This window comes from Doryrhamphus excisus, chromosome 21, assembly GCF_030265055.1.
Source record: "Doryrhamphus excisus isolate RoL2022-K1 chromosome 21, RoL_Dexc_1.0, whole genome shotgun sequence".
NCBI classification, from domain to species: Eukaryota; Metazoa; Chordata; class Actinopteri; order Syngnathiformes; family Syngnathidae; genus Doryrhamphus; species Doryrhamphus excisus.
In genome coordinates this window covers 1,953,379-1,980,270 of record NC_080486.1, presented here as the reverse complement: position 1 = coordinate 1,980,270, position 26,892 = coordinate 1,953,379, and the positions used below count along the sequence as shown (strand labels likewise).

At 42.6% G+C, this 26,892-nt stretch overlaps 1 protein-coding gene across 1 annotated transcript; it reads left to right on the top strand.

Annotated features, from left to right (window-relative positions):
* Positions 1-755: 755 nt before the first annotated feature.
* On the top strand, positions 756-26,398 carry jph1a (junctophilin 1a). The gene is made up of 7 exons (XM_058060550.1): positions 756-879; positions 1,007-1,508; positions 4,167-4,935; positions 16,159-16,277; positions 23,867-24,615; positions 25,365-25,461; positions 25,531-26,398. The coding sequence occupies exons 2-6, from the start codon at positions 1,130-1,132 to the stop codon at positions 25,443-25,445; spliced, it is 2,097 nt and encodes a 698-aa protein (XP_057916533.1). The 5' UTR covers positions 756-879; positions 1,007-1,129; the 3' UTR covers positions 25,446-25,461; positions 25,531-26,398.
* The last annotated feature ends 494 nt before the right edge of the window (positions 26,399-26,892 follow it).

Below are 26,892 nucleotides of genomic sequence, written 5' to 3'. Positions count from 1 at the left end.
TGGAGTGTTAGTACACCCAATCGAAAGCTTTAATACACTCACTGCCTGTTTTTTTTAATTGAACCTGAAAAAACACTTTTTTTTTAAATTACAATAAAAATGAACATTCCAAAATTGGATAAGGCTCCAGTGGAAAAATAATAAAAACAGTAGATATCACACCAATGATGTTAATATTTACTAAGATTCAATAATAAGTCAATTTGAACACCTGGGCTGTTTATAAGCATTAGCATAATGTACCCACGCTGAGGTTGAAAAAGTGCAATATATGTATTTGTCAAAAATAATAAAAAGTTACACGTTAAACAGTAGATGCTGTTAATATTTACTAATTTTTAATAATAAGCCAATCTGAACAGGAAGTTGACACCTGGGCTGTTTATAAGCATTAGCATAATGTCCCCACACTGAGGTTAAAAAAGTGCAATATATATATTCGACAGCAGATGTCGCTGTAGGCACCGTTTTTAAAAGTGATGCAATATTATACTCCTACATATTAATGACTGTGTTTCTGTGTGTGTAATACATGCAATCGATTTAATTAGAAGTAAAACCATTACCGCGTCTGTAGTATAGACAAAACAGGGTCACGTGCGCATAAATGCATATCAATATCCGGTATATCAATGCGTATGCACATAAGCTTTGATATTGTATAACATTGAAGTCGATCTCAGTGGAAGGAGGGAGGGACGCATGAGTGATGGGTGAGGAGTGGGCGGGATCTTTGTGGTGACGTTTTGTCTCTTCAGTTTGGAGGGGGTGAGGGGGGGGTCTCTCTCTCTCTCTCTCTCTCGCTCCCTCCCTGCGCGTCCAGTGGGTGAGAGGGGGGAGACCAGCCACACTCAACCGACAAGCCGGTGCGCGCCTCCGGTAAATGACGCCCACCATTCATACCTTTCCACTTACCAATTTTTAAGAGATATATTAATACATATATCGCATGAGTGCACGGAAGAGGGAGGCTCACCACCTCCTCTACCGTTTTCTCCACCTCTAGTCATCCTCTCTCGACGGCATCACCATCCGTCCTGGAAGCCTCCTCCCCCCCCACCCGTTTCGGTCCTTGCCGCAGCAGAATCTGCCCTTTGCGTCCCCCCCCCCAACCCAGCTTTGCATCTGAATGACGGGCGGAAGGTTCGACTTCGACGACGGAGGCACTTACTGCGGGGGTTGGGAGGATGGCAAAGCCCACGGACACGGCATCTGCACCGGACCCAAGGGCCAGGGCGAGTACGCGGGCTCCTGGTCGCACGGCTTCGAGATAGTCGGCGTGTACACCTGGCCCAGCGGGAACACCTACAAGGGATACTGGTCCCAGGGCAAGCGGCATGGGCTCGGCGTGGAGAATAAAGGCAAGTGGATCTACCGCGGGGAGTGGAGCCATGGCTTCAAGGGGCGCTACGGCGTCCGGCAGAGCCACAACACACCTGCGAGGTACGACGGCACCTGGAGCAACGGACTCCAAGATGGATATGGCATTGAGACCTACGGCGATGGAGGTAAGGGGACCTTGGCGCATTGCACTTGAACGCAGCATTTTACGGCTGTGGTTGCATGCTGCAGGAAGCGGGAGCACTGTGACTCCAGCGTTCGACAACTTGATGCTGACCCTTGACCTCGCAAATGTAGTGCATCCTCCATGTGGTTTTACCCGTTTTGGGTAGAATGGTGGCGTAGTGGATCACGGTGCTGGCCTCCCTCGCCAAGAACGCAAGTGGGAGTCCAGTATTTTCCTAATGAACTTGAAAGTAGCCCCATCTTTTATCCGTTAGAGATGCTGACTAATCTGGTCCCACCTGCCTAATAAACACAAATTGTATGGTCCTGTAGTTGTATGAACCAGGAAGTAGTCCAGTTTCAGGAATTCCGGGCCACAAGTTGAACTCCAAGAACAAGAATAGTATAGTCCTGTGTTCTTGGAATTCTCCACCAACCAGAAACTTGTAATATGTGGAGTTTATTTTATTTTTAAATGTTTTTCGTCAGAATCATTCCAGAATCACGACTATATAGTCCTGTCATCTTTGATGAACCAGGAAGTAGCCTGCTCACAAACAAATGGATGGAAAGCAACCAGGAAGTAGCCCTAAACCAGGAATTTAGTTTTGCCGTTTGATGTTGGTGTCACAGTTTGAAGTGCAAGAACAATAGTACAGTTCTTGTCGTTCTTCACCAACCAGGAAGTAGCCTGCTCGCAAAGAAATAGATGGATAAACAACCAGGAATTAGCCTTAAATAAAAACAACTGGGGGCGCTCACTTGTGTTTAGGTTGATGTTTGAGTCGTGATGGAACTGCTCCCATCCCAGAATCCGGACTAGTATAGTCCCATCGTCTTCCATGAACCAGGAAGTAGCCTGCTCACAAAGAAATAGATGTATAAACAACCAGGAATTAGCCTTAAATGAAAACAACTGGGGGCGCTCACCTGTGTTTAGGTTGATATTTGGGACTACTCCCATTCCAGAATCCGGACTAGTATAGTCCCGTCGTCTTCCATGAACCAGGAAGTAGCCTGCTCGCAAAGAAATAGATGAATAAACAACCAGGAATTAGCCTTAAATGAAAACAACTGGAGGCGCTCACTTGTGTTTAGGTTGATGTTTGGGATTGCTCCCATCCCAGAATCCCGACTAGTATAGTCCCGTTGTTTTCCATAAACCAGGAAGTAGCCTGGTTCCAAGTGGCTGGAAAATAACCAGGATTTGCAGCATTAATTGAGTTCAGTTTTTTAATGTTTGGTTCACTTTTGAACCGCAGTAAATAAACTAAATAGTCTACAGTTGTTGTCATTCTCCATGAAACAGGAAGTGGTCAGCGCGGTAAAAAAATGGATGGAGAAACAACCAGGAAGTAGCCCTAATGCTCGCTTGTGTTGCTTTTTGATGTTTAGGTTTAGCGTTGGAAGCGCTCCCATCCCGGAATCAAGACTAGTACAGTCCAGGAAGTAAATAAATGGCTGCACAAGCAAGCAGGAAGTTGTTCCTGAATGATGATGGCGAAATGAGGAATGAGCGTAATGCTACTTCAGGTGCTAAAACGGGCTTAGCGGTCGTGCTGGTTATGAAACAAGTGGCAGCGTGACTTGTCAGCAATCCACGTCACAATCTGAGGTCTTATGCTGCCGAATGAGCGCCACCCATACGATGGGGTGTGTGTGTGGGGGGGGGGGGGGGGGTGGCGGAGGGGATCAGCTGATCCCAGAGGATATAGAGCACATCTGGCCGTCTGACCCCGCAGCATCCTGATCACTTGATCTGCAGGGTCACCGAACTGAACCGCAGCACCAGCATGTTAATCTGGCGCTGTTTATCCATCTAAATTCCAACCCGGAGCAGCGGATCCTTTTCCCTGTGAAAGTGAACATTATGGCTTATTGCGTTGTATTGGCCGGCCAACTGCAGATCAGCAAGCTTTTTCTTATTATTAGGGATCAGGTTGGTAATATGATGCCCCCCCCCCTCAGGAGCCGCTGGTAGGCAAGGCCCGTGCCGGTCGGGCTCGGCAACAGCAAACCCGGATTAATGAAGCATTCCTCTCATTGTGTGACTCACGGCCGATCCGTGTGGTCGGAGACGAGCGGATAGTGGCGAATGTGCCCACTGTCGGTGGGGGAGTTACCGGCTGCCTGAAAATAGGCTGCGAGTTCGGTGATTCACATCCCGAGCGATACTCGGCGTCTTCATCGGGACACTTGGTGTGAGGCGCGCATGCTCGAGGAAACATTCCGGTTGATGTGTTCACATTTTCATGACATCCCAAATCGATGCTCCTAGATTGATCCTAGCGGTGTTTTTATGCCTGGAATGATCTCCTAATATGATCATAATTACTAATTAGGACTGGAGCAGCAACAACTAACCAATAATTACACAAATATTGGTCATTTTTTGATTTAAAAAAATGTAAATTCCGATTTTCGGAATTTCATCCATGAAAGCAGACCTATTATTTTTGTGTTTTTATACTCAAAACAAAACATTGACACATATTAGTGATGCATTTTTCTCATATGTTGCCTTCAGGTTATATTAATTTGGGCCTTCTAGGGCAGCGGTGTTCAAGCTGCAGTCCGGGAGTTTTTTTTTTTACTCAGTGAATTATATGAAATAATCATGGCGGCCATAATAAAATGATCCTATGTTTTTATGTACTCAGGCACCTATCAAGGCCAGTGGATGGGCGGCATGCGGCATGGCTACGGCGTGCGCCAGAGCGTCCCGTACGGGATGGCGACCGTCATCCGCTCGCCTCTGCGTACGTCCATGGCTTCCCTGCGCTCGGAGCAGAGCAACGGCACCGTGCTCCAGGACCTCTCCTCCCCCACGGACACCATCACAGGCAACCGCGGCGGCTTCGTGCTCAACTTCCACTCGGACAGCGAGGTGGTGACGGGCAAGAAGAAGGGCCTCTTCCGCCGCGGCTCGCTCTTCGGGAGCCTCCGCCAGCTGCGCAAGTCCGACTCTCGGACGTCCATCTCCAGCAAGCGCAGCTCGGCGCGCAGCGACGCCACCATGAGCCGCATCAGCTCCAGCGACGCCAACTCCACCATATCCATCGGCGACGGCGAGCTCCAAGACGAGGACCTTCTCCTGGAGGACCACGTGGACGCCACCACCACCGAGACCTACATGGGCGAGTGGAAGAACGACAAGCGCAACGGATTTGGCGTTTCGGAGAGATCCAACGGGATGAAGTACGAGGGAGAGTGGCTGAACAACAAGCGCCATGGTTACGGCTGCACCGTTTTCCCAGATGGCACCAAAGAAGAAGGGAAGTACAAAAATAACGTGCTGGTGCGTGGAATAAGGAAGCAGCTGATTCCGCTAAAGAATCCCAAAACCAAAGAGAAGGTGGATCGGGCTGTTGAGGGGGCGCAGAGAGCGGCGGCCATCGCCAGAAGTAAAGTGGAAATAGCTTCTTCCAGGTAGGAGTTCTTTCCTTACTCGACGTGTTATGTCGCCCCCCCGCCGCCCCCCCCATCGGTCAAAGGCTGTCAACGCTTTTGACCTTTTATCCATCAGCGGCTTTTGTATCGCCGCCGTGGTTATCCCTTCAAAATGTTCCGTTTCTATTCTCTCCCCGCATCTTTCATTCCCGGTGTGTTGTCTGGTTGTAGCCGCTACTCCTGTGCCCGCTAACGCAACCTGCGGCCCCCTGCCAAGCGTGGCTCTGATGTGGCATGTGGGCTTTAACAGGTGGACCAGACGTGACCTTTTTAAAAAAAGCCCCCCCCCCCACCCCCTGCTGGGACACGGCTCAATGTACGCAGCATCACTGGCTTTTATTTCTTTCGCTGTCAAGCTGCACGGTAGCTTGACGGCTAAGGAAGTATGGGGTGATACCGATGTTCTGAACTCCTGTTTCCATGCCGGTGGTGTATGGTAATCACTCATTTGTTGCGATGGTGATGTAGGATACCTCATTTATAAATTGAATATTTTTATATTTAGAGCAGAGAAAACCTAATATTAGAAAATTATTACAGAAATTACACTTGCACAATATCTTTTTTTTTTTTTAAACCGATACTGATCCAAACCCGACATACACACCTACACCTGGAGGTAAGCAGGACTCAAATTAGGATTTTAATATCATGACATAACTACTACCACATCATTACAATCAGGAGAACCAGAGTATCCAGGGGAGGGAGCCACCTGCTGTGGCCCAGCAAGGTGCACTGTATTCGGATACATGTTCCGAGCAGCCGGTGTGACACCACGGAGGTCTCAACATGACAGTAACATTACTGACACCTAGTGACCGGTATAGAATACTACATCTTTGAATGCGTCTCCTGAATGCCTTATATTGTATTTTAATTCAGTTATCCATTTTTACATTAAAAATATGTCAAATTTGATTGATTTGGATGATTTATTACGAATTAAATTCCCCGACGAGGTATTGGTCAAAGTAATTTCAGCAAAGGTTTCAGCATTTTTGGTTGAAAAAAAAATGGTGAAAGCGAGTTAAAAGAAAAAAAATTCTGTTAATGTGCTCCGTGCTGCAGCATCAACCATTCTCCCGGGATATAATTCCGCTTTGGCGAGTCCAGGGAGACATTATTCTGCAGATTTCAAGGATATAAGATGAGGATTACATAACGTGGATTTAACATGCTTCCGCATCATGTTTGCCACCCGCTACGGCCTCACGATGTGACGCCTCGATGCCGGACCTGCTGTGAGAAGCGACAAAAACAAAAGGGCACCAGAATAACAGCGCAAAGCAGAAGCAAGCGCATGACCTGACGCCCCGTGACCTGACCTTAGCGGTGATGGCGGCGAGATAGAAGGGAAGGAAGTCATCAAATGATGGACTTTGCACGTGCAGCTTTTGCTCGTTTGTGCACGTTTGAGAGGGGAAAAAAAGCAGCCAGGGACGGACTGCCGTGCTGTAAGCAGGTTATGTAAGACTCATACGCTGCAAGGCAAAGGATACACCCGTATTGATCCATTTCTGGTCACATGACCCTGCCACTGCATGAGCTCAGCTGGTGCATCCACTGGGATTGTACAGCTGGAGTTTGATGGTGTTTCACCCCGTTTCATACTTTCTTCTTAACTCCTAATGTGCAGACTCAATCACAACGTAGAATTAGGAGCACAAGTGTGCCTAATATTGTGGCCGCTGAAAGGGATGGGCGTCCGTTGGGCTGTACAGTTGGCTCCGCAGGCTCTGGTGAAAGGTTAACCAGCAGCCACTTCGCAGGTTCAACGGAGCATGAACCATATTTGTATCAGGTTTATTTGGACGACCAGGCGCTCGGCAAAAGGTTAAGATTGTTTATATCCTGGGAGCATTCCGAATATAAATATAGATATACGCTATATACCTGTGTAAATAGGTATATTTATACTTATATAACACATAGGAGTACAGTTTAGGGCTATTTTATTACTAATATTATTTTATTCTACTTTATTATGATTTTGGGGGACACAATTATGCCAAGTAATACATACAAATATTTAATATAATATTTTAAATATTACTAAAAAATATACAAAGTTTGTAATATGTCACATTGAAATTAAATACAATTTAAGTTTTTTTTTTTTTGCTTTTTTACCTTTTTAACTTTGCAATTTTAACCTTTAAAATACATTTTATAAAGTTTGATTTATTGTGTAATTTATTTTTAATTTTTATTGTATTATTGCAAAGTGCCTTTGGGTTTTTAGAGTGCTTCAAAATTAAATGTATAAGATAATTTATAATTTTTTAAATTAAAAAAAACATTTATAATATATATATATAGATATATGTTTTAAAAATATATATATATCATTTTTATGTATTCAAAATATTTAAATAAAAATAAATCAATGATTCAATATAAAATTGAATCATAAAAATCATAAAAATAAAGTTTTTTGAGTACTGAAAAAAATTAAAATAAGAAAAGAAAATGAAATACCTGCTGTGCAAAAATTTAAAATGTATATGTTTAATATGTTTAATATATTTGGATGCATTAGAAATATTTCAAAATATATATATAAATCATTCCACATTACAGTCAGTGTTTTTTAAAAAAATAATAAATGGGGGAAAAATGAAGAATAAAAAAAGAAAATGAAATACTCTGAGTAAAAATACATAAAAAAAACTAGGCAGGAATAAAAACTGACCAATATCTGTGTTGTTGAACGGGTGAATAAAATAAAATGTGACTTTTCTCGCAAGAAGAAGCCGTTCAGTCAAGCATCACGCGTGAACTATTGGAGACGAGCAAATCTTTTCTCTGCAAATAACCGACTGTTTAACGCACTGTAAGTCTGTTTCCAATCACACACACACACACACACACACACACACACACGCTTGCAGCCTTGCAGTGTGTCAGCACAGTGCGTACTGACTAAATAAGGCAAGGCATCAGTTGGCTTATCAGCAGCAGCCAGGAATATATACGCCACTGATATAGCAGGCCGCCATCTCTCTCCACGTAGTCATCCCTATCGAGTGTGCACGTGTGAAATTAAAAAGAGAGAATGTGTCCCTTTCGAGCACACATAAAGTACATACGGTATTTGTTCGTACAGTTCCAGGGTGATCCATCAAGTATTGAATACATACAAGTATGTTTTTCTCGAAAAGAGATCAGTCCAACACAATTTTTTTTGTGAAGAAATTGATATGACATCACAAAGTGTGCTTTTCTTGAGTCCCGCCCACGCAGGGTTGTTACCCTTGCGATCTCACTGGCTCGAGCCAGTGTCAATCAAGAGTGGGTGTGTGCTTTTTACATGTGCAAGCAGCAGCAAGCTTGATAAGTTTTTTAGTCAACTCTTGCGGTATTCTAGTCCTTATTTGTAAATGAAATATATTTTTTTTACAAATCATTAGAGTCCTCTAGACATGAAATAGCACACCTATAGTCACGTTTACGCTCATATTATCCGATGTAGTACATTATAATAAGATGACGTTTGGTGCTTGTGTGTCTCACCCAATACTACAGCGCCTTATATTTGTATTATACTTAATTTAGCTGTTTTTATGTCTCATTTAGGCAATAAAATATGTATAATTTGCTTAGATATGCATATTTTTATGCTAATAATAGGCTATGTTCAAGCACACAACAGCATGATTGTGTGAGGCGCAGGTGAGGCGCAGACTAGGGCACCAAATATGCTCCATAAAAGTCTTTTTTTTCATGGAGTATTTATTATATTCGCTGAGAAGCAGCTCGCATCTATGAATAAATGTCAGCGCCAATATCCACTAATAAGCTTTTCCATGTTTGCATGTGAAAGTAAAGCCCATTTCTGTTGAGCGCTGCCTCAAGCATCTTACATCATCTCATTTGTTGTTGTTGTTGTTGTGTTGTTTGTTTTTCACACCTGTTTGCGTTGTGTCCGTAACCTCTGGACTTGAATACGGTCTGCTGGGTCTGTTCAGCTGTGCTCTGATTGGCTGGCTCGGGCGCTCTGGCTCCAGATGTTCCCGGATTGGATTACGGAGTTATCACTTCTCCTGCTGATTCGGAATATTGCCTTTCCTCACAATCTACGTGCAATCCCGTCCCTGCAGCTCTTGTAATCACGCAGGCGCTGATTGTGCGTGGCGGATCAGCTCGTCTTTTGCTTCCTTTGCACGGATGCTGTATTTTGTGTGTGTGTGTGTGTGTGTGTGTGTGTGTGTGGCATCGACGCCTGTTGCATCCATGTCATATGAATCGGTTGCGTGTTGCAAAGGCGGCGTCCAACCGTCCCCATAAAAGGCTGTTGCGTGGGTTTGCATTAGCAAATTCATCAATACGCACCAGATGCCTGCTTGGCCAGCTTCCTCCAGCGTCTCTGCTGGTTGCCGTGGAGATGTACGCCATCACTGTTGTTCCATTTGTTGATTTGCTTTATTGTTTAAGTGGCAGAGTTAAGAGGGCGAGTTGCGGAGCTATTGTGCTCATCCTGCCCGTGGCCGAGCGTAGTGAAGATGCAAAAGGACACGAATGTGGCGGAACATTTGGTAGCCTGATGGGAATAGATGGGAATAGATGGGAATAGTCGGTAGATGTCGCAGCTGTGACTTCAAATATTCAAGTTTTGGGAAAATATAAAATATTTATTTAGCAACCTTCATCCTCAGGGCAACAACAATAAAAAAAAAACTCTCTCCCTTTGAAGAATACTGTTAAAAATGAGTACATTTAATATTTTTTCCAAATCCACGATAATAAAATAAGCGTTTTAGCAAACATTTGCTTAACATCTTTTAACTGAGGATTAACAAACTGCCAATTCTTTATCAAATAAAAATAACATAAGTCAAATTTATTTTATTGTTTCTATTTATTTTAATTAAATATTATTTTAATATCAAATAAAATTATTATGATACATTTTTCATGAATTATTTTATTCACTAATTTATTCACTCATACAGTCAGCACAGATTTCTAGATACATTTTAGATTTTTAAGCTTTTTTTATAATTTTAGGAAACATGTTTTGCTAAAAATTGAAATAAATCAAAAATGGAATTTATTTTTAAATATTATCAAATAGAATTATTATACATGTTTTGTGTTTATTTAATTTATTTACATTTTTTTTACATTTCAGGACAAGTTTGTGTCATTTGTGTGTCAATATCATAAGTCCATTGTATTTATTTTTTATTTTTTATTTTTTTTATTAATTTATTTATGAGCATTTTATTCAATTATTTTTACTTATTATTTAAATTTACTTTAAATATATTATTTTCATTAATAATTCAGTCATTCCATTTATTATATATTTATTTGTATTATTTATGGGGGGCATGTTTTATCCCTTTGCCCCCACCATCACCCCTCTGTCCCCCCCTCCCTGGTGTCATTAGCCGCATCAGCTGTGCTCATTTTTCACCAGTCGTGTTGACACAAAGAGCAATGTGAATCTGTGCCGCTACCCCCCCCCCCCCCCCCCCCCCGCCCTCTCCTTCCCAAAAGCAGAGGGATCATCCCAGTTGAAGGGGGGGTGGGGGGATTGGGTGTCGCCTATTAAACAACCCCCAACCAAGATCTACATCAGCGGCGTATCAGGTGCGTGTTCGCCGGCCTCCGGCGCGCGCCAGACGTCACATCACGCTCCATTTGAGAAAGACTCACACACGTGCACGTCTTTGCTGAGTGGACGCTCTCTTCTTGGGCAAAATGTACCCCCCCAGGCACCCCCCCTTCTGTTTGGAGACAGTTTTCCATGCAATGACCTGACAGAGTTTCTACTGTTACGTTACATTCTAAAAAGTACATACTGTACATTTAGGTCTGTCAATCCATTCAAATATTTCATCACAATTAATCATATGCTGTCCGTAGTTAACTCATAATTAATCACAGTGAATCACAGATAGAAGTTTTAATCTATAATAAGTATACCTTTTATAATGTCCATGTGAAAATATATAGATTATTTAGTTTAATGTTTCCGCTCCTGTATTCATAGCTACAGCACTCATTTTCACCTGCAGCTATTGCCATCAAACCACTTTGTAGCTTGACAGTTCCCGCTCCTGGATTCATAGCTACAGCGCTCATTTTCACCTGCAGCTATTGCCATCAAACCACTTTCTAGCTTGACAGTTTCCGCTCCTGTATTCATAACCACAGCACTATTTTCCCACTGTAGCTAGCGCCATCATACAGCTTTCTGTTTTTGTAACCTTGTAAAAAAAAAAGTATTATTTAGTGTATGTCTATCGTGATAGTTCCCTCTCATGGAATCATGGCTACAGCACTATTTTTTCCCCTGCAGCTAGTGCCACCATACCTTTTTGTATTTGTATTAAAAAAATTAATTAAAAAAAAAAGTTGATGTCTAGCATGTCCTGGATTCATAGCTACATCACTCATTTTGACCTGCAGCTAGTGCCATCAAACCACTTTCTGCTTTAGTTGCCATAAAAAATTAATATCTGTGTTAGCGTGTTGCCTTTCTGACCGATGCATTCAAGAAGATGCGGATTTTGTGGTTTCCGCCTCCAAATGTGATACTGTAGTTGTTGCCTCACTGACCGCCAGTGCTGGGTTCATGTTTGGTTCAGCGTTGCGTGTACGGACCTCAGGCCTGATGGTATAAATGTCAGTCATTTTGTTTATGCTATCATTTCACGCTTCTTTCCCCGAGACTGGAACTACTCAAGTGGTGTCAGTCGCCGAAATCTGACCTGATGCTCTGCTGTGTTATGATTTTTTTTTTTTTTTTTTCAGTCGAGGCGATGAAAGAGATGGATGGAAGTTAACGCAAGATTGTTGAGTGCTGATGTTTACCACATTCAAGGTCTCAAGACTCATCTGCTGGCTTATTATACATTAAGAGCAGTCAGCATTCCGCTGACCATCATGGATAGACGGGGGAGAGATGAGATGGGGGGGGGGTGCAACTGTGTCAGCATGTGTGCGAAAGGGAGCATCTTCACGTAGACCACGGCCTGCCTGATGAGTGATGGCCCGAGAGCACATTCACACTCACGGGGGCCACTTAAATATTTATGGAGGAATGCAAATGTAAGCACGGAGTAAATTTGGAAATGCTCAATGTGTGTGTGTGTGTGTGTTACCCGCCGTGTTACCCGAAAATACAATACCTACAATTGCTTTGAACCAACAAGCCGGCTTCGGCGCCTGCAAAGGAGGCGTGAACAGGTGTTGCGTTGCATTCAGAAGCAGACCGGCTTCTGAATTGAACGTGGAAGTCACGCAGAGGTTAATTTGTTGTCTCGAATCTGCGCTGGACGTTTACGACCTATTGTGTGTCCACTGGCTCCACAAGCTAACAAAATGAAATACGATCCAACGTACAGTAGAGACAGACTACAACATGATCATATAGATACAGTAGATTGCAGTAATATTCCTTTTTTTAAATGTAGAAAGTGAATTCTGGAGCTGAACTGAAATGGAGAGTGAATTCTTGAATGTACAGTAAACCTCGGATATATCGGAAATTCGCTCACAACGGACAGATAAAAAAGAACCGATTTTTCTGTAATGCATTTCCAATAAAAATTCATTGCATATATCAGATTTTTTATAACGGATTTCGCCTATTTCGGACAAAATCTCCAGTCCCGTTCCAATGCATTTCCATTAAATTTCCCTCGCATATATCGGATGGCCGCATCGTGGCGCTCCGATTCGCCGAATCGTGACAGGCCGCTATACGACGTCATTTGCAGCGTTTGCAGCGTTGCCTGCGCGTCCAGGTACATTGGAAACATAGTCAAGGAAGTGCCTTTTTATAACGGATAAAATCCGATTTACGCATATACCGGATATAAATCCGATATATGCGTAAAACGGACATTTCCCGGTATACGCATATAACGGATTTCGCTTATATCGGACAAAACCAGTGGGAACAATTGAATCCGATATATCTGAGGTTTACTGTACTAGAAATGTAGTGAAATCTATTGAATGAGGAACGAACCAGCAACCATCAGTACCGGCCATTTTTGACCGATTTTTCAAGCCACACAGAATATTGTATTATTGTCTATGTTCACATGTATAACACAGGAAATATCTTTTTCCATTGTGTAGTAATCCGTAGTTGAACATCGGTAAGTTTCAGCAAAAATAAGTTTCAGCAAAAATAAGTTTCAGCAAAATATCAGTTCTCAACAAAAAAAAAGTCCAAAAAACAGCATTTTGTGAAAAGATCCCTCCAATGCGTCACCTTATGGATGCTCCGTACCGTGTGACTTCCTGGTTGCTGCGGAGCGCACTTTCTCATGGGAAGGATGCATGCCGAGCTCTTATAAAATGCACTCCTGCCACCTTGTGGACGTTTTTAAGGCTAACATCTGCACCAAACATGAGCTCTTCTGTTGTGCAGTTGCGTCATCGCCTATTTTGCCACAAAAAAACATAAAAGACTGAATGAATTTCCACCAGTAGGGGTCGACATTGAAATTATCCATTCATTTTCAATTATGGAAAATGTGGGAATTCTTGGAAAAAAAAGTGAAAATGCTGGTATGTTGAATGGTTACAGCGGGAACGAGAATCGAACAAGCAACCACTCTACTTCCAGAGCCATATGAAATATGCAGAATGTTCCAGTTATAAAAAAAATGTAGTATGATTTTCATCCAGTAGGGGGCACCAAGAAATTGCTCATTCATTTTTAATTATGAAAACTGTCACAGGAAATGGATGAATATTGTTTAAAAGCCCTAATGGATAGCCAACATGCCCTTAATGAGTGGAACATTGAAAATGTAGAATTCCACTGAGTTTCAAACTTTGCACTTTACTTTATACGGATGTTTGTGCAACATAGAAATGTGCAGCTTTCCAAATACGCTCCAGAGCAACGTAGTCTGGGAATTCCGGCCGTGTTAAAGAGTCCATCCATGCACCCCACCCATTTTAAGATGTACCTCCTTCCCATACCGTGGGATGCTGACCATCGCCAGGAATACGACTAACCAGCGTCATCTGTTTTCACACCTTCCGACTCACTCTCTTTCATCATTCTCTGCCTGTCACCTCCTACCCGCAGACTTCCTGTCTGGGAGCAGTCTACGCCGCTTCCCGAGCACGGCCGGGCGCCCCGACCGTAACTAACGGGGACACGTTATGATCCTGTAGGGACGTGTCACGGTCCACGACGCGTTCATGCACGCACATTTCACACATTTCAGAAATAGACACATTCATGTCCTGATGGCAGCACGTGTGGCGAGCGCATGCGATGCTTTCATGTCTGCTGCAGGTGAGTAGCGTGCATCTAGCGTAACCCTTTTATATTCAATGCAGAGCAAGTGGCCAAGCAAATACAAACACGGCAGCATGGAGAGCCACACCCGTCCTATGCAACATGTTTCACAGCAACAAATAGAGCCCCCCGCGTGTTAAAAGTGCGTGCCACTCAGATGCTGCCAAATACTCTGCAAATGTATTTTTACATTTTCATCTGCAGCTGGTCAGTGGCGAGAACCTCCAGAGGGTGACAAGGAGCCCATGCAGTCTGTCTGTCCGTCCGTCTGTCTGTCTCTGGGTCATGGACCGACTTATTTCTGGGGAGGAAACCGAGCCGCCGGCATATGGCTCTTCATGAATTTTAATAAAGTCCCGCTCCTCCGCAAACAGGACATCCCTCCGTCCAACAAGTCCTGAAATAGAGACGTCCGTTCATTAGGGTCACTCTGACAGAAGGATTTGTATTGGGCACAAACATCCGTATCGGTAAAGTGCACAGGATGAAACACTGGGATCACACATAGACTTGAAACCCCTACCTCCTCATTTGTATGCCAATATTATATCAGTATGCAAATAGCTTCTTTAATAATATTAGATAATTTTGAGGTGTAATGTGCAAAAAAAATCTATTATTTTTTAGTCAAACCCGACACAAATAATACCTATAAAAACAATTTATCATATACCTATTTATTATAACTCAGATTAATTATTTGCATTATAAATAAAAACAATTATTTAAAAAATAATTTAAATTCATATTCAATTATAAATTATTTTTTATGAATATAAAGATATATTTTTATAAACATTTTCTTTTTATTAGTCATTTATTTATTCAATAATATAATACAACAAAAGTTCAACAATACAATATAGCATTAGTATTATAAAATAATGTTAGATTTTTTACAATAATATTAATGATGTTACTATGATAAAACCTATATGTTATGTTTACATGAATTATTTGTATTATATTTGAGCACATTATATATTATTTACAGTATTGTGTGTCTTATGAGAGAGATTTTTTCCAGAAATTATTTTGTATTCTAATTGTTGTTACTATTAATGTGTGATATAAAATACTTTTAAAAATTATTTGACAAATATGATGTAAATATGACCATTTCCAAAGCACAGTGGGAAACTTTTATTATGAGGCTCACGTTTGATATTTTGATAAAACGGCTATTTTTTGTGACATGCAACATTTGTGGAAGTGGAGCACCTGCAAGCATCTCCTGTTGAAGATGTTGAAGATGAAATGTTGATGTGCTGATTGGTGGATGTGAGATAAGGAAAACAAGGAACAAGTAAACAGCTGCCGTGCATATCTTGGATACAAATGGGGGGGGGGCATTGATTTGAAAAGGCCATGTTGACTGGAAGATGGATGAGGGAGGTCAAGGCACAGCTGTCCGTGCTTCCTGTCATAGCACATCATGCATACTGTACATGCATACGTAAATACATGCAGGTGATGTGGGTAGTGTCGTTTTTGTGGAGTTTTGTGAAGCAGGTCAGGTCCTCTGCTTTCCCAGAATGCCTTTTCCCGCTAATACTAAGCTTGCATTGATCCCAAAACATAATACTTCGTTTTGCCGTTTTTCAGCACGGCAGGGATACAGTAGCTGTGGACGCAAGCCAGGTTTATGTGACGGTTTTAGCCTGAGGATTTGCTAACACTCTGTACCGCTGCCATCATGATGGACGTCTCTTTTTTTTCACTCCTGTGGAACATTTAGGAATTTATCACAAGTGGTTCACACCGGATTAAGGTTGGTTGGACGCCACTGAGCGCTGGCTTTGGATTTAATATCAGAAGCACGGGGGAAATTGTGTCCCCCAAAAAAAGGTAGAGATGTGACTAGGACAAGGACAAATGGCGCATGAATCTTTACACTTATCGTAAATATCGTCTCCTTGCAGGACGGCCCATGCCAGGACTAAAAGCGAGGCCGCGGACCAGGCCGCCCTCTCTGCCGTGCACGATGCCGAAATCGCCAGATCGGTCGCAAGGGAGCTGGCGCCCAACTTCTATCAACCAGGTAACCTTGAAGAGCAAAGCTTCCACCTCCATCGGCATCACCCCGGTCCACATTCGAGCTATTAAAAGGGTTTCAATCCACATAGAAAGTCGTAGGCGGCTGATACAAGAAAGCACAAAAAGTAAACCCACGCCATGCCTTCGCTTTCCTTTTTTAGCAGCAACATTCTCAAATGAAAGTCTTTCTTGGGAGGTTTTAGGTTGTAAATAAAGGTGCGTTGCCGGTTTCTAATGAGCTGATTCAGGGTGCACAAAAGTGTCAGCCTTGGTGTTGAAGCACTGAAATCGCAGTCAAACGCGCCACAGCGGAGGGGCTGTGTTGGTGCCAACGAGTACTGTATGCTGAACGGAAGCCTTGTCGCCGCTTTCTCAGACTTCTTAACAGCTAAGGGGGAGAGCTGCTAAAATCTGGAGCTGTAAAACCTGCCAAAATATGTGTGATTGCTTTTTCCTGCAGAAGAATGCGGGCCTTTCATCGCACAGTGGATCTAGTGTCTCTTTTCCCCCTTTTTCATTGCGAGACTGGAACAGAAATAGTAAGGGATGGCTAGCCTTTTTAGTCCGCTCGATGGGGGGTCAGAGGTGAAACCCGAGGTCAGAGGGAAGGCAAGGGTCTGTTTAACATGAGGAGCACCTGCACCGCCTGTTGACATCCCATACAAGACACGCATCTCTATCTGAATGCACTTGAATAGCACTTATTTCAACAGCTTCCCATTAATGGAATACTTTCATAGTTCAACTAAAGAAAAGGTCCTGATTAGCACCTTCTAAATACACTTTTTAATAACATTAGAGACCTCTAGACATGAAATAACACCCCTATAGTCACTTGTGGTGACACAGTGAAGTACTTCTGTAGTTAGAGTATAGAAAAGGCCTGTTTGGGAGCCTGTAAATACAGTTTTTAATATCATTAGAGACCTCTAGACATGAAATAACACCCCTATAGTCATTTGTGGTGATACAGTGAAGTACTTCTATGGTTAGAATATAGTAAAGGCCAGTTTAGGAGCTTCTAAATACAGTTTTTAATATCATTAGAGACCTCTACAAATGAAATAACACCCCTATAGTCACGTGTGGTGACACAGTGAAGTACTTCTATAGTTAGAGTATAGAAAAGGTCCTGTTTAGGAGCTTCTAAATACAGTTTTTAATATCATTAGAGACCTCTAGACATTAAACAACACCCCTATAGTCAGTTGTGGTGATACAGTGAAGTACTTCTATAGTTAGAGTATAGAAAAGGTCCTGTTTAGGAGCTTCTAAATACAGTTTCTAATATCATTAGAGACCTCTAGACATGAAATAACACCCCTATAGTCACTTGTGGTGATACAGTGAAGTACTTCTATAGTTAGAGGATGGAAAAGGCCTGTTTAGGAGCTTCTAAATACACGTTTTAATATCATTAGAGACCTCTACAAATGAAATAACACCCCTATAGTCACTTGTGGTGATACAGTGAAGGATTTCTATAGTTAGAGTACAGAAAAGGCCTGTTTAGGAGCTTCTAAATAGAGTTTTTAATATAATTAGAGACCTCTAGACATGAAATAACACCCCTATAGTCAACTTTACACTTGTGGTGATACAGTGAAGTGAAGTAGGATTTTTTATTCATAAATGAAATACTTCTATAGTTAGAGAATGGAAAAGGCCTGTTTAGGAGCTTCTAAATACAGTTTTTTAATATCACTAGAGACCTCTAGACATGAAATAACACCCCTATAGTCACCTTTAACCACACTCTTATTACCCAATATAGTCCACATAATGAGAGAAAGTAAGTCATTCTAACAAGGAAAAAGTTTAAGTTTAATATTATGGGAATAAAATAAATATTACAAAAATACATTTAATGAAGATTATTTTATATGAAAGTTGAAATATTTGGAAAAGTAAAAAAAAAAGAACAGCAAAAGAAAATAGCTTAGAATCTAAAAGTTGGGCTTTGGAATCGTGTACACGTCAAAGCCATTCCTTGTACTCGTATGTTTTCAAAGTTGTATGCTGCGTACCAGGGAGGCGTGTCCCCCCTCCCCAGCCCCCCCCTCCCTTACGCTGTGCAGTATATTTAGCCCTATGAGCTGGATGACCTTGGGCCTTTGCCAGAAGGCGCCACAAAATAGTGAGTGAGCAACACGTTGACAATGGTACTCATTCAAGCCCCCCCAGACCCCCACCCCCAACCCCCCATCGCTAAGCCACACACAGATGCACCACCCTGGCCAGAGACACTGTGCCCTGCTTTGTGTGTTGTGTTGTGGAAACCGGCGCCCATGCCACGGCGCGCAGCGAGTGATCCACACGTCTATGTGCCGAGAGCGTCCTTGCCTTTTAAGTGGGATCATGAATGAGAGAGCGGCCAATGTCATCATCATCATCATCACCATCATCATCATCATAGTGTGCATGGCGGGGCGACATCCAAAGAATCCAAGAATGGCCTCCTGCTTTATTGTTGGTTCGCTTTGTCCTCTGGCAGTGTTTGAGTGTAAACAGGCTCCCCTATTCTTATTGCTTATATGACAACCACCTCAAAGAGGAACATAGACACTGAATTAGATCTCCTTTTTTACATGACAACAAACTTTTAGAGACGTTGTAGAAGTACCAAACTCTAGAAGGAACCCACCCACGTACCCAATAGTGTAAGTAGGACTTGTCCATGGATATATGACGCTAAAATAACCGATTGTTAGCATAAATTATACACATGAAAGCAATTTGTACTCATTTTTCAAATGGCAAAATTAACTGAAATTACAAATATAAGTCATTCACAAGACGTTGTCATGTGACATAGATGAAACAATAGCCACTGGATGTAAATAACTGTCCATAACAGGAAGTAAAAGCATGTATGAGTCTACGTTATGTTTTACTTTCTCTTATTGTACAACTATATTGGGTAATAGAAGTGTAAAAGGTGACTATAGGGGTGCTATTTCATATCTAGAGAGCTCTGATAATGTTACAAGCCACATTGAAGAAGGTGGTAAACAGGTTTTCTGTGCTTTAACTATGAACATATTTATAAATAGGGAGTCCTACTTTGTGGAAATTCACTTAGAATAAATGCGATTTTTTCAAAAAAATATAAAAAAAAAAAATTTTTAATAACAAACTAAAATAAACATTAAAAATAAGGGGAAAATTACTAGACTCGATCCTTCATTCCTTTATTTTCTGATACTGTGTCTACCATATTGGGTAACAGGAGTATAAAGGTGACTATAGGGGTGTTATTTCATGCCTGAGGGCTCTAATAATGTTGAAACCCATAGTTAGAAGGTCAAAAACCCGTATTTAGAAGGTCAAAAACAACAGAAAATATTCAATATATAAATAAGGAGTCCCGCTGTGTGAAGCGGCTCGGTGTGGGGCGAGATAATAACAGGAAGTAAAAGCATGTATGAGTCTACGTTATGTTTTACTTTCTCTTATTGTACAACTATATTGGGTAATAGAAGTGTAAAAGGTGACTATAGGGGTGCTGTTTCATATCTAGAGAGCTCTAGTAATGTTACAAACCACATTGAAGAAGGTGGTAAACAGGTTTTCTATGCTTTAACTATGAAAATATTTATAAATAAGGAGTCCTGCTTTGTGGAAATTCACTTAAAATAAATGTGATTTTTTTTTTTAATATTACATTATTTTTTTTAAATGACAAACTACTTGTCATTATAAAAATAAAGCAAATAAAAATTAAAAATAAGGGGAAAATTACCAGACTCAATCCTTTATTCCGTCATTTTCTATTATTGTGTCAACCATATAGGGTAACAGTAGTATAAAGGTGATTATAGGGGTGTTATTTCACATCTGAGGGCTCTAATAATGTTGAAACACGTATTTGGAACATCAAAAACAACAGAAAATATTCAATATATAAATAAGGAGTCCCACCGTGTGAAGCGGCTCGGTGTGGGGCGAGCACCATGAGATAATATCAGTACGTGGCCCCACCTGTAACAGACACTGTGTCCTAAAACGTCAGTCCACATGTTGTACGCTTGAAAGTCACAAGAAGTCAACTCGAGCTCTGACAGCTGCTGCCATAACTCTAAAAAGCAGCACCTGCTCACGTCCGCTAAAAGCCTTTATGCCTCCACCTGGTTGGTCTTGAGTGTACCTTGACGGGGTCATGCAAGGTGGAGCGGCATCCCCGGTGGGCCGCCCCCCGCCCCTTCATCTCCGATGACGGGCTGAAGGAAGGGACAGCTGCGCTGTGTCAGACCCCCCCCCCTCCGTGAGGTGAAGGGACGCGGCACGGACTCCTCTTTAGTGCGCAAGGATGCCAGCTATGCCTCCATTAGAGCCCGGCGAGCACACGTCGGCAACAAATATAGCTCAATTAACGTCACGACGAGGGGGCCACTCCCACCCCCCCGACCCTCGCCGCTCCCCTCCAGGGTGCTGTGTGTGAACCAATCATAAAGGTCAGGGTTCTGTTCCCCGTGACCCTGGCTTCCCTTTTGAAGTACACAGTCCCAATGCGGGTGCTAATCTGCCACCAGTCTGAAATGTCAATTACAAACAAGGAGGGGTTTAGACCCCTGGTTGCTACCCAAGAGGGTTTAGCATTAAAAGCAGCAAGTGAGAACATTTCCACTGCAAGAGGTCGACATTAACGACATCAAATATGAGCTTTGTCTTCTGTCGGGATATTTGAGGATCATCATCAGTGTGAAATCATCTCCTTAATTCTCAGTGAATAATGCATGCATGATATACAATTCATATTTTGCTTATGAGATCATTTGATTATATGTTTTTCATGAGGAGGTCGTGTAGATCCCTGAGTTTGATTTTGATCGAAGAGTGACTGTCGTCACCTGCATAGCAAAGAAAATGTGTTAAATGTACGGAAAATGTGACCAAGTTTACAGTTTAAATGATAATGAGAAGGGGCTCCAGGACAGAGCCCTGGGGTACACCGGTTTGCAGTGCAGTGAAGTGAATATTTACATTCATTCATTCATTTTCTACCACTTTTCCTCACAAGGGTCGCGGGGGGTGCTGGAGCCTATCTCAGCTGTCTTCGGGCGAGAGGTGGGGTACACCCTGGACTGGTCGCCAGCCAGCCAATCACAGGGCACATATAGACAAACAACCATTCACACTCATATTCATACCTATGGACAATTTGGAGTGGCTAATTAACCTAGCATGTTTTTGGAATGTGGGAGGAAACCAGAGTACCCGGAGAAAACCCACGCATGCACGTGGAGAACATGCAAACTCGAGGGTGGAATTGAACCCTGGTCTCTTAGCTGTGAGGTCTGCGCGCTAACCACTCGACCGCCGTGCCGCCTGAATATTCATTCATTCATTCATTTTCTACCGCTTTTTCCTCACGAGGGTCGCGGGAGGTGCTGGAGCCTATCTCAGCTGTCTTCGGGCGAGAGGCGGGGTACACCCTGGACTGGTGGCCAGCCAATCACAGAGCACATATAGACAAACAACCATTCACACTCACATTCATACCTATGGACAATTTGGAGTCGCTAATTAACCTAGCATGTTTTTGGAATGTGGGAGGAAACCGGGAGAACATGCAAACTCCACACAGAGATGGCCGAGGGTGGAATTGAACCCTGGGCTCTTAGCTGCGAGGCCTGCGCGCTAACCACTCGACCGCCGTGCCGCCTGAATATTTACATACCTGCAAAAATAGCTGCATTTCCCATGTAAAATTACCTTGTAATAATAATTCTTGTTGTACCCTGTAGTGACTGACCATGGTAGTATTGTGATAGAATATGTATTTCCATATTTGCGTGTTTTTATGAAGTAAACTAGGCCCCTCAATAGTGGTTAATTTGCATGTGCATACGTCCTCGCGTACAGGAGAATTATTGTGCCCGACAAAGACGTACGCCCACTCATCCCATCATCCCAGCCCCCTTTTCACCCATCTGTCAGCATGACCAGGAAAAAGAATGGAAATAAATCTTAAAGCACTTCAGAGCTTGAATACAATGCGACGACATAAAAGCGTGACATGCGATTGGACACGCTTTCATTCTGGGAAAGTCCCTGTTAGCGTCGCATCAAATCGATCTGCATTGATCTGTGGGATTAACCCATTTTCCGACCCAATAGCGTAAGCAAATATTAGAGGCACTCGCGTTGCAAACCCTGCATATCCATTTGCTTTGTCATTATTATTATCATTATTATTATTATAAATGTTGTCCATATCAGTCTAATTCTCGGTAGAACAATAATTCAGCAGACAGTCCAAGGTGATGAATAAAGTGTGAGTTTTCACACATGCAGTCGGACATTTACATTCACATTCCGGGTTAAGAAGCGTTTTAAACAAGAACCGATTGTACCTGAAGATGACTACTGTATCTACTGTACGCAGTCACGTCACAATACCATCTCCATATGATGTCTACATGCATATCATGTCGAGTCATGAATATTTGATTAGAAAGCATAACAATGCTTTGAAGCTCACATTGAAATCCTCCCGTGAGACAGAAGGGAGTTAGATAACAGGCTCCCCTTCGCTCGCTGCCCGCTCTTGGACAATGGAGATAGGTAAAGATTTTTCAGAATAGAACTGGCATCTCATCAAAGTTTGGTCATCACCAAACTGTTTGTTTTGAGGGTTTTTTTTTTTTGTTGTTGTTGCTGGGGTTGTTCTTCCTGTTATGTTTGAGCAAAGGAATATGTCTCTTAAAGCTCAAATAAAATCTCCAGTGTTCTTTTAAGAAAAGTCTGGCTCCCAACTGCTATAATTTTGTAAAAATAGCTTCAACTCTGCTAAAAATAATCTCTAAATGAAGTTATTTTTGGACAAATTGCGCATTAATTCTGAAAACAGAAAAAAAAAGGTTGAAATCTATTCACTGACCGAGGATCGAACCAGCAACCATGAGGTTGGGACACTATACGATCTGAGCCACGCCTCCGAATGTTACATGTAATGTTAAATGTGAAGTTAATTTCCACCAATAGGGGGCGACAAGGAGCTTGTCCATTCATCTTCAATGGAAACAATTTGCAGAAATTATTAAATTCCAGAAAATGTGGGAATTTCGAGAACGGCCCTGATTGACAGCCAACATGGTCCTGAATGAACTGAACATTTTAATATTGGATTGGTTCGACGTGGTTAAGAAGACGGTTGAATTTGGAATGTAAAAATGGAGAACGATTGTTGAAAAGTGTAAATATGGCCAAGGAGGGCTGAGGATCGAACCAGCAACCACCGTTTTGGAGACGACCAATCTACCACTAGAGCCATGTCAGACTTTTAGAATAAGCTGAATGTTATGATAATGAAAATGGAAAATTTTGCGCCAGTAGGGGGCACCAAATAAATTCTCTATTAATTTTCAATGTGACAACTGCCACAGAAAATATGAAATTATAGGAAATGGAAATTTTAATAAACAATGCGGAAGTTGGGAATACATCGGTTGCATAAAATATTGAGAAAAAAATATAAAATAATTTATAAATTATATTATATAATAAATTATTATTAATTATTAACATACATAATTATTAATAATTAATATATATAATAAATCAATAAGTATTTCTGCGTTTCTCCTGCAGGGCCGGACTACGTCAAACAGCAGTTTAAAGAGCCGGTGGAGATTAAAGAGGTTCCTGTTGAAAAGAAGGACGGCTCGCCGAGAGATTCTCCCCACTTTTATCGCAAAGGTACCACTCCTCCTCGTTCCCCGGCGAACAGTCCCGGGGGCTCACCTCCCCCCTCGCCCCACTCCGGCAAGAAGAAAGGTCACCTCGCCAACAGCAACGGCCGCAAAACGAGCAAAGAGGAGCAAACGGCTCGTAAAATAAGCAAGGAAGAGAAATCAGCTCATAAAAGCAGCAAAGACGAGCGTTCCAGCAAGAAGCCCAGCAAAGAGGACAGGTCGTCCGTCCCCGACGGCCCTAAGGGTTCTCACACGCACATCGAGGCCCCACCTAAACCCGCTAAACTTCAGCAGCCGACCCCGCCTTCCGCTGCCCAACCTCCCGCCAACCCTCCTTCACAACCTCCTGCCATCCCGGTCAACGGCCAGCTCCACACCGAGTACCACAGCTACTACGTCAAGGCCCCCGTCAAAGGCCCCCCACCCCCTGATCCAGAGGAAGACCCCGAGGAAGAGCCTAGCGCCCTGGCCCTGGCGCGTATGCCGCCGCAATCCAGGTCCTTCAGCCCCGCGACACCCAAGCCGGCCTCCATGCGGGACGGCAAGGGCGAACTGAAACTCAGGAAGCAAGATTCCCTCAAGCCAAAGAGTCTCGCTGACACAAAGAAAGCCAGTATGGAGATTGCAGAAAGCTCGGAGGAAACGGTGAGTAGCGGGGTTTGTAGACCAATGTGTCATTTACTATCCTATCATACCGGGACGTTTTTTAAACAGGTACGATTCCCCTCTTTTCTCTGTATTGTGTGTAACTCAAGCCCAATGGACAACTCTGCAGGGTCTTAAAAATCAAGTCATGTGACCTTACGGCTTTAAAATGTCAAAGAACCTCTTAAAATTGTTCCAAAGGTGTCGAAAAATGTATTAAAGTTACTTTTAATTCAAACAAATGCATAAGCTTTAGTCTTGTGTAAGCTGACAAAATAAAATAAAACCAAAAAACAGCAAAAATAATATAAAATATTATTAATATTAAATTCTAGTGTGAAAAAATATAAAGAATGACATAGTAAAGTTTAAAAAAAAAAGCTGAACTGTTGATAATATCAACATATAACACCATAAAATCAAATATAACACCAAGAAATATTTAAATTAAAATATCCCTTCACTGTGTAAACACAGCTTAAAACGGCATCAAACATGCTCTCTTGTGTTGTAGAGTTAACTATCACCATGCTTGAAAAGGAGTAGGATGAAGCCGAGCTTTTTTTTTTTTTTTTTTCTCCATGGCTCAACATTTACTGCTAGTTTGTTTACTTCCTGTAAACAAAATGTTCACATTTTGTAATAAATAAGATTTGTCTTTATTTTTCTCAAGCTGCTGCACGACCCCTGCTTCAGTTAACTGTAGTGGCCATCATTTTTTACTTTTATTTGTGTGCTGTTTTTTTCAGGGTCCTAACTCCATCCTGGTTGCCATGGTAATGCTGTTGAATATCGGCCTTGCGATTATATTTGTCCATTTTCTGACATGATAGTTCTCATTCTCAGGTAAGCGTCCCACTCGAACAATTCAATGTGATTTTTTGTTTTTTTTTTTCACCAAGTTTGTATTTACAGTGACAAGACGGCAAGCTATGCAGCTGCATCGCCGGCCTTTGGGGGGGGGGGGATGGCGCCAACGAGTCCGAGCGGCGGCCGGAGGTGTTTGGTTAACAGCATGACTCCATGAAGACAACGGACAGGGAGACGCCGTCACAATCGCCGCCTCTGCCAAATTCCTCTGGGGTAAATCTGAGGTGAAATGTCGTGTCTGGTAATTTAAAGAAACCAATCAAATCCTAGTCCGAGTCATTTGGCGCCGAGGCGGGGCGGGGCGGGGCGTTGGGGGAGGAAGAGGAGGCCTGACGGACTATTGCTGCCGGGAAGAAAGCGGAGCTGCACTTTTGAAGATGACGGGAGCAAACGGCTGCCTTTCTATTTTGCCATCACGAGGCGGAGGTGAGGATGGCGGGAGGGCGGACGGCCCTTTCCCGCCAATTTCCCGCCAGGAAGCTGGCCTGTCGCTACGCTGTCAGTGCTAGCACGCTCACTCGCCAGTCTTACCTCCATGTTTGTCCAAATCCTCAAAACCAGCCTCCCTCTCATTCATTGCATGAACTTTCTTTTCATCTTCTTTCATTTTCTTCTCTTATTTTGAAAACCCCTCACACCAATTGTCATAAGAATGCAATATGTTATGCTTTTTCGATATTTTGCCAAAACAACACACACAAAAAAAGATATCTTGTCCTTTAAAGAGACTGAAGAGGAAGCGAGCGTGCTGATTGACAGCTGGCAAAGGAAGTTTATTGACGCCGGCTGTCCAGAGTGATGTCTTATCGTGTTATTTATTGAAATCAGAATGACTTCATGTACGGGCTCGTCGTCTCCACGGTCCTCCAACACTGCTTGCATGCCTGGCATCCAAACAGTATTTTAGCTTGATGCTGTGGGGTCCGGGGGAAGGGGGCGGGGGGGATGCCTTTAAAAGTCTTTAACAGGACTGTGTACCTCATGAAAAGATGAGGAAGCAGGGATTGGGAGGGTGGGTGGGGGGGTTGAGCGATGCCATCCTTGTCTTAATATTGTGCGGGATACTCGTCACCTTGAGTCGTGCTTTTTGAGGAGTTGACTTGCCTCTTTTTGTGGTCTCTGTTGCAGCTAAGGCGAGCGTTTCTTTGACTTTGAAAGGAAAAAAAAAAAAAGGTGGTTCTTTTTATGATTTATTGTCATGCACTTGGAAAAACTGATCGCAATCGACTGTGGGGAAAACCAATGATTAATTCATCTATTAATTCTTCATCGGGGTGCACGATAATCAATTGGTCTGCAGGTTGCCTGCACTCGGTAAACACCGACCTACGTTTCTGGGAATTCTCGGCTTGGGAGTGTGACCAATCGGCGGTGGAATAGCTTTCTGTGCGGGTTATTGTGTGTAAC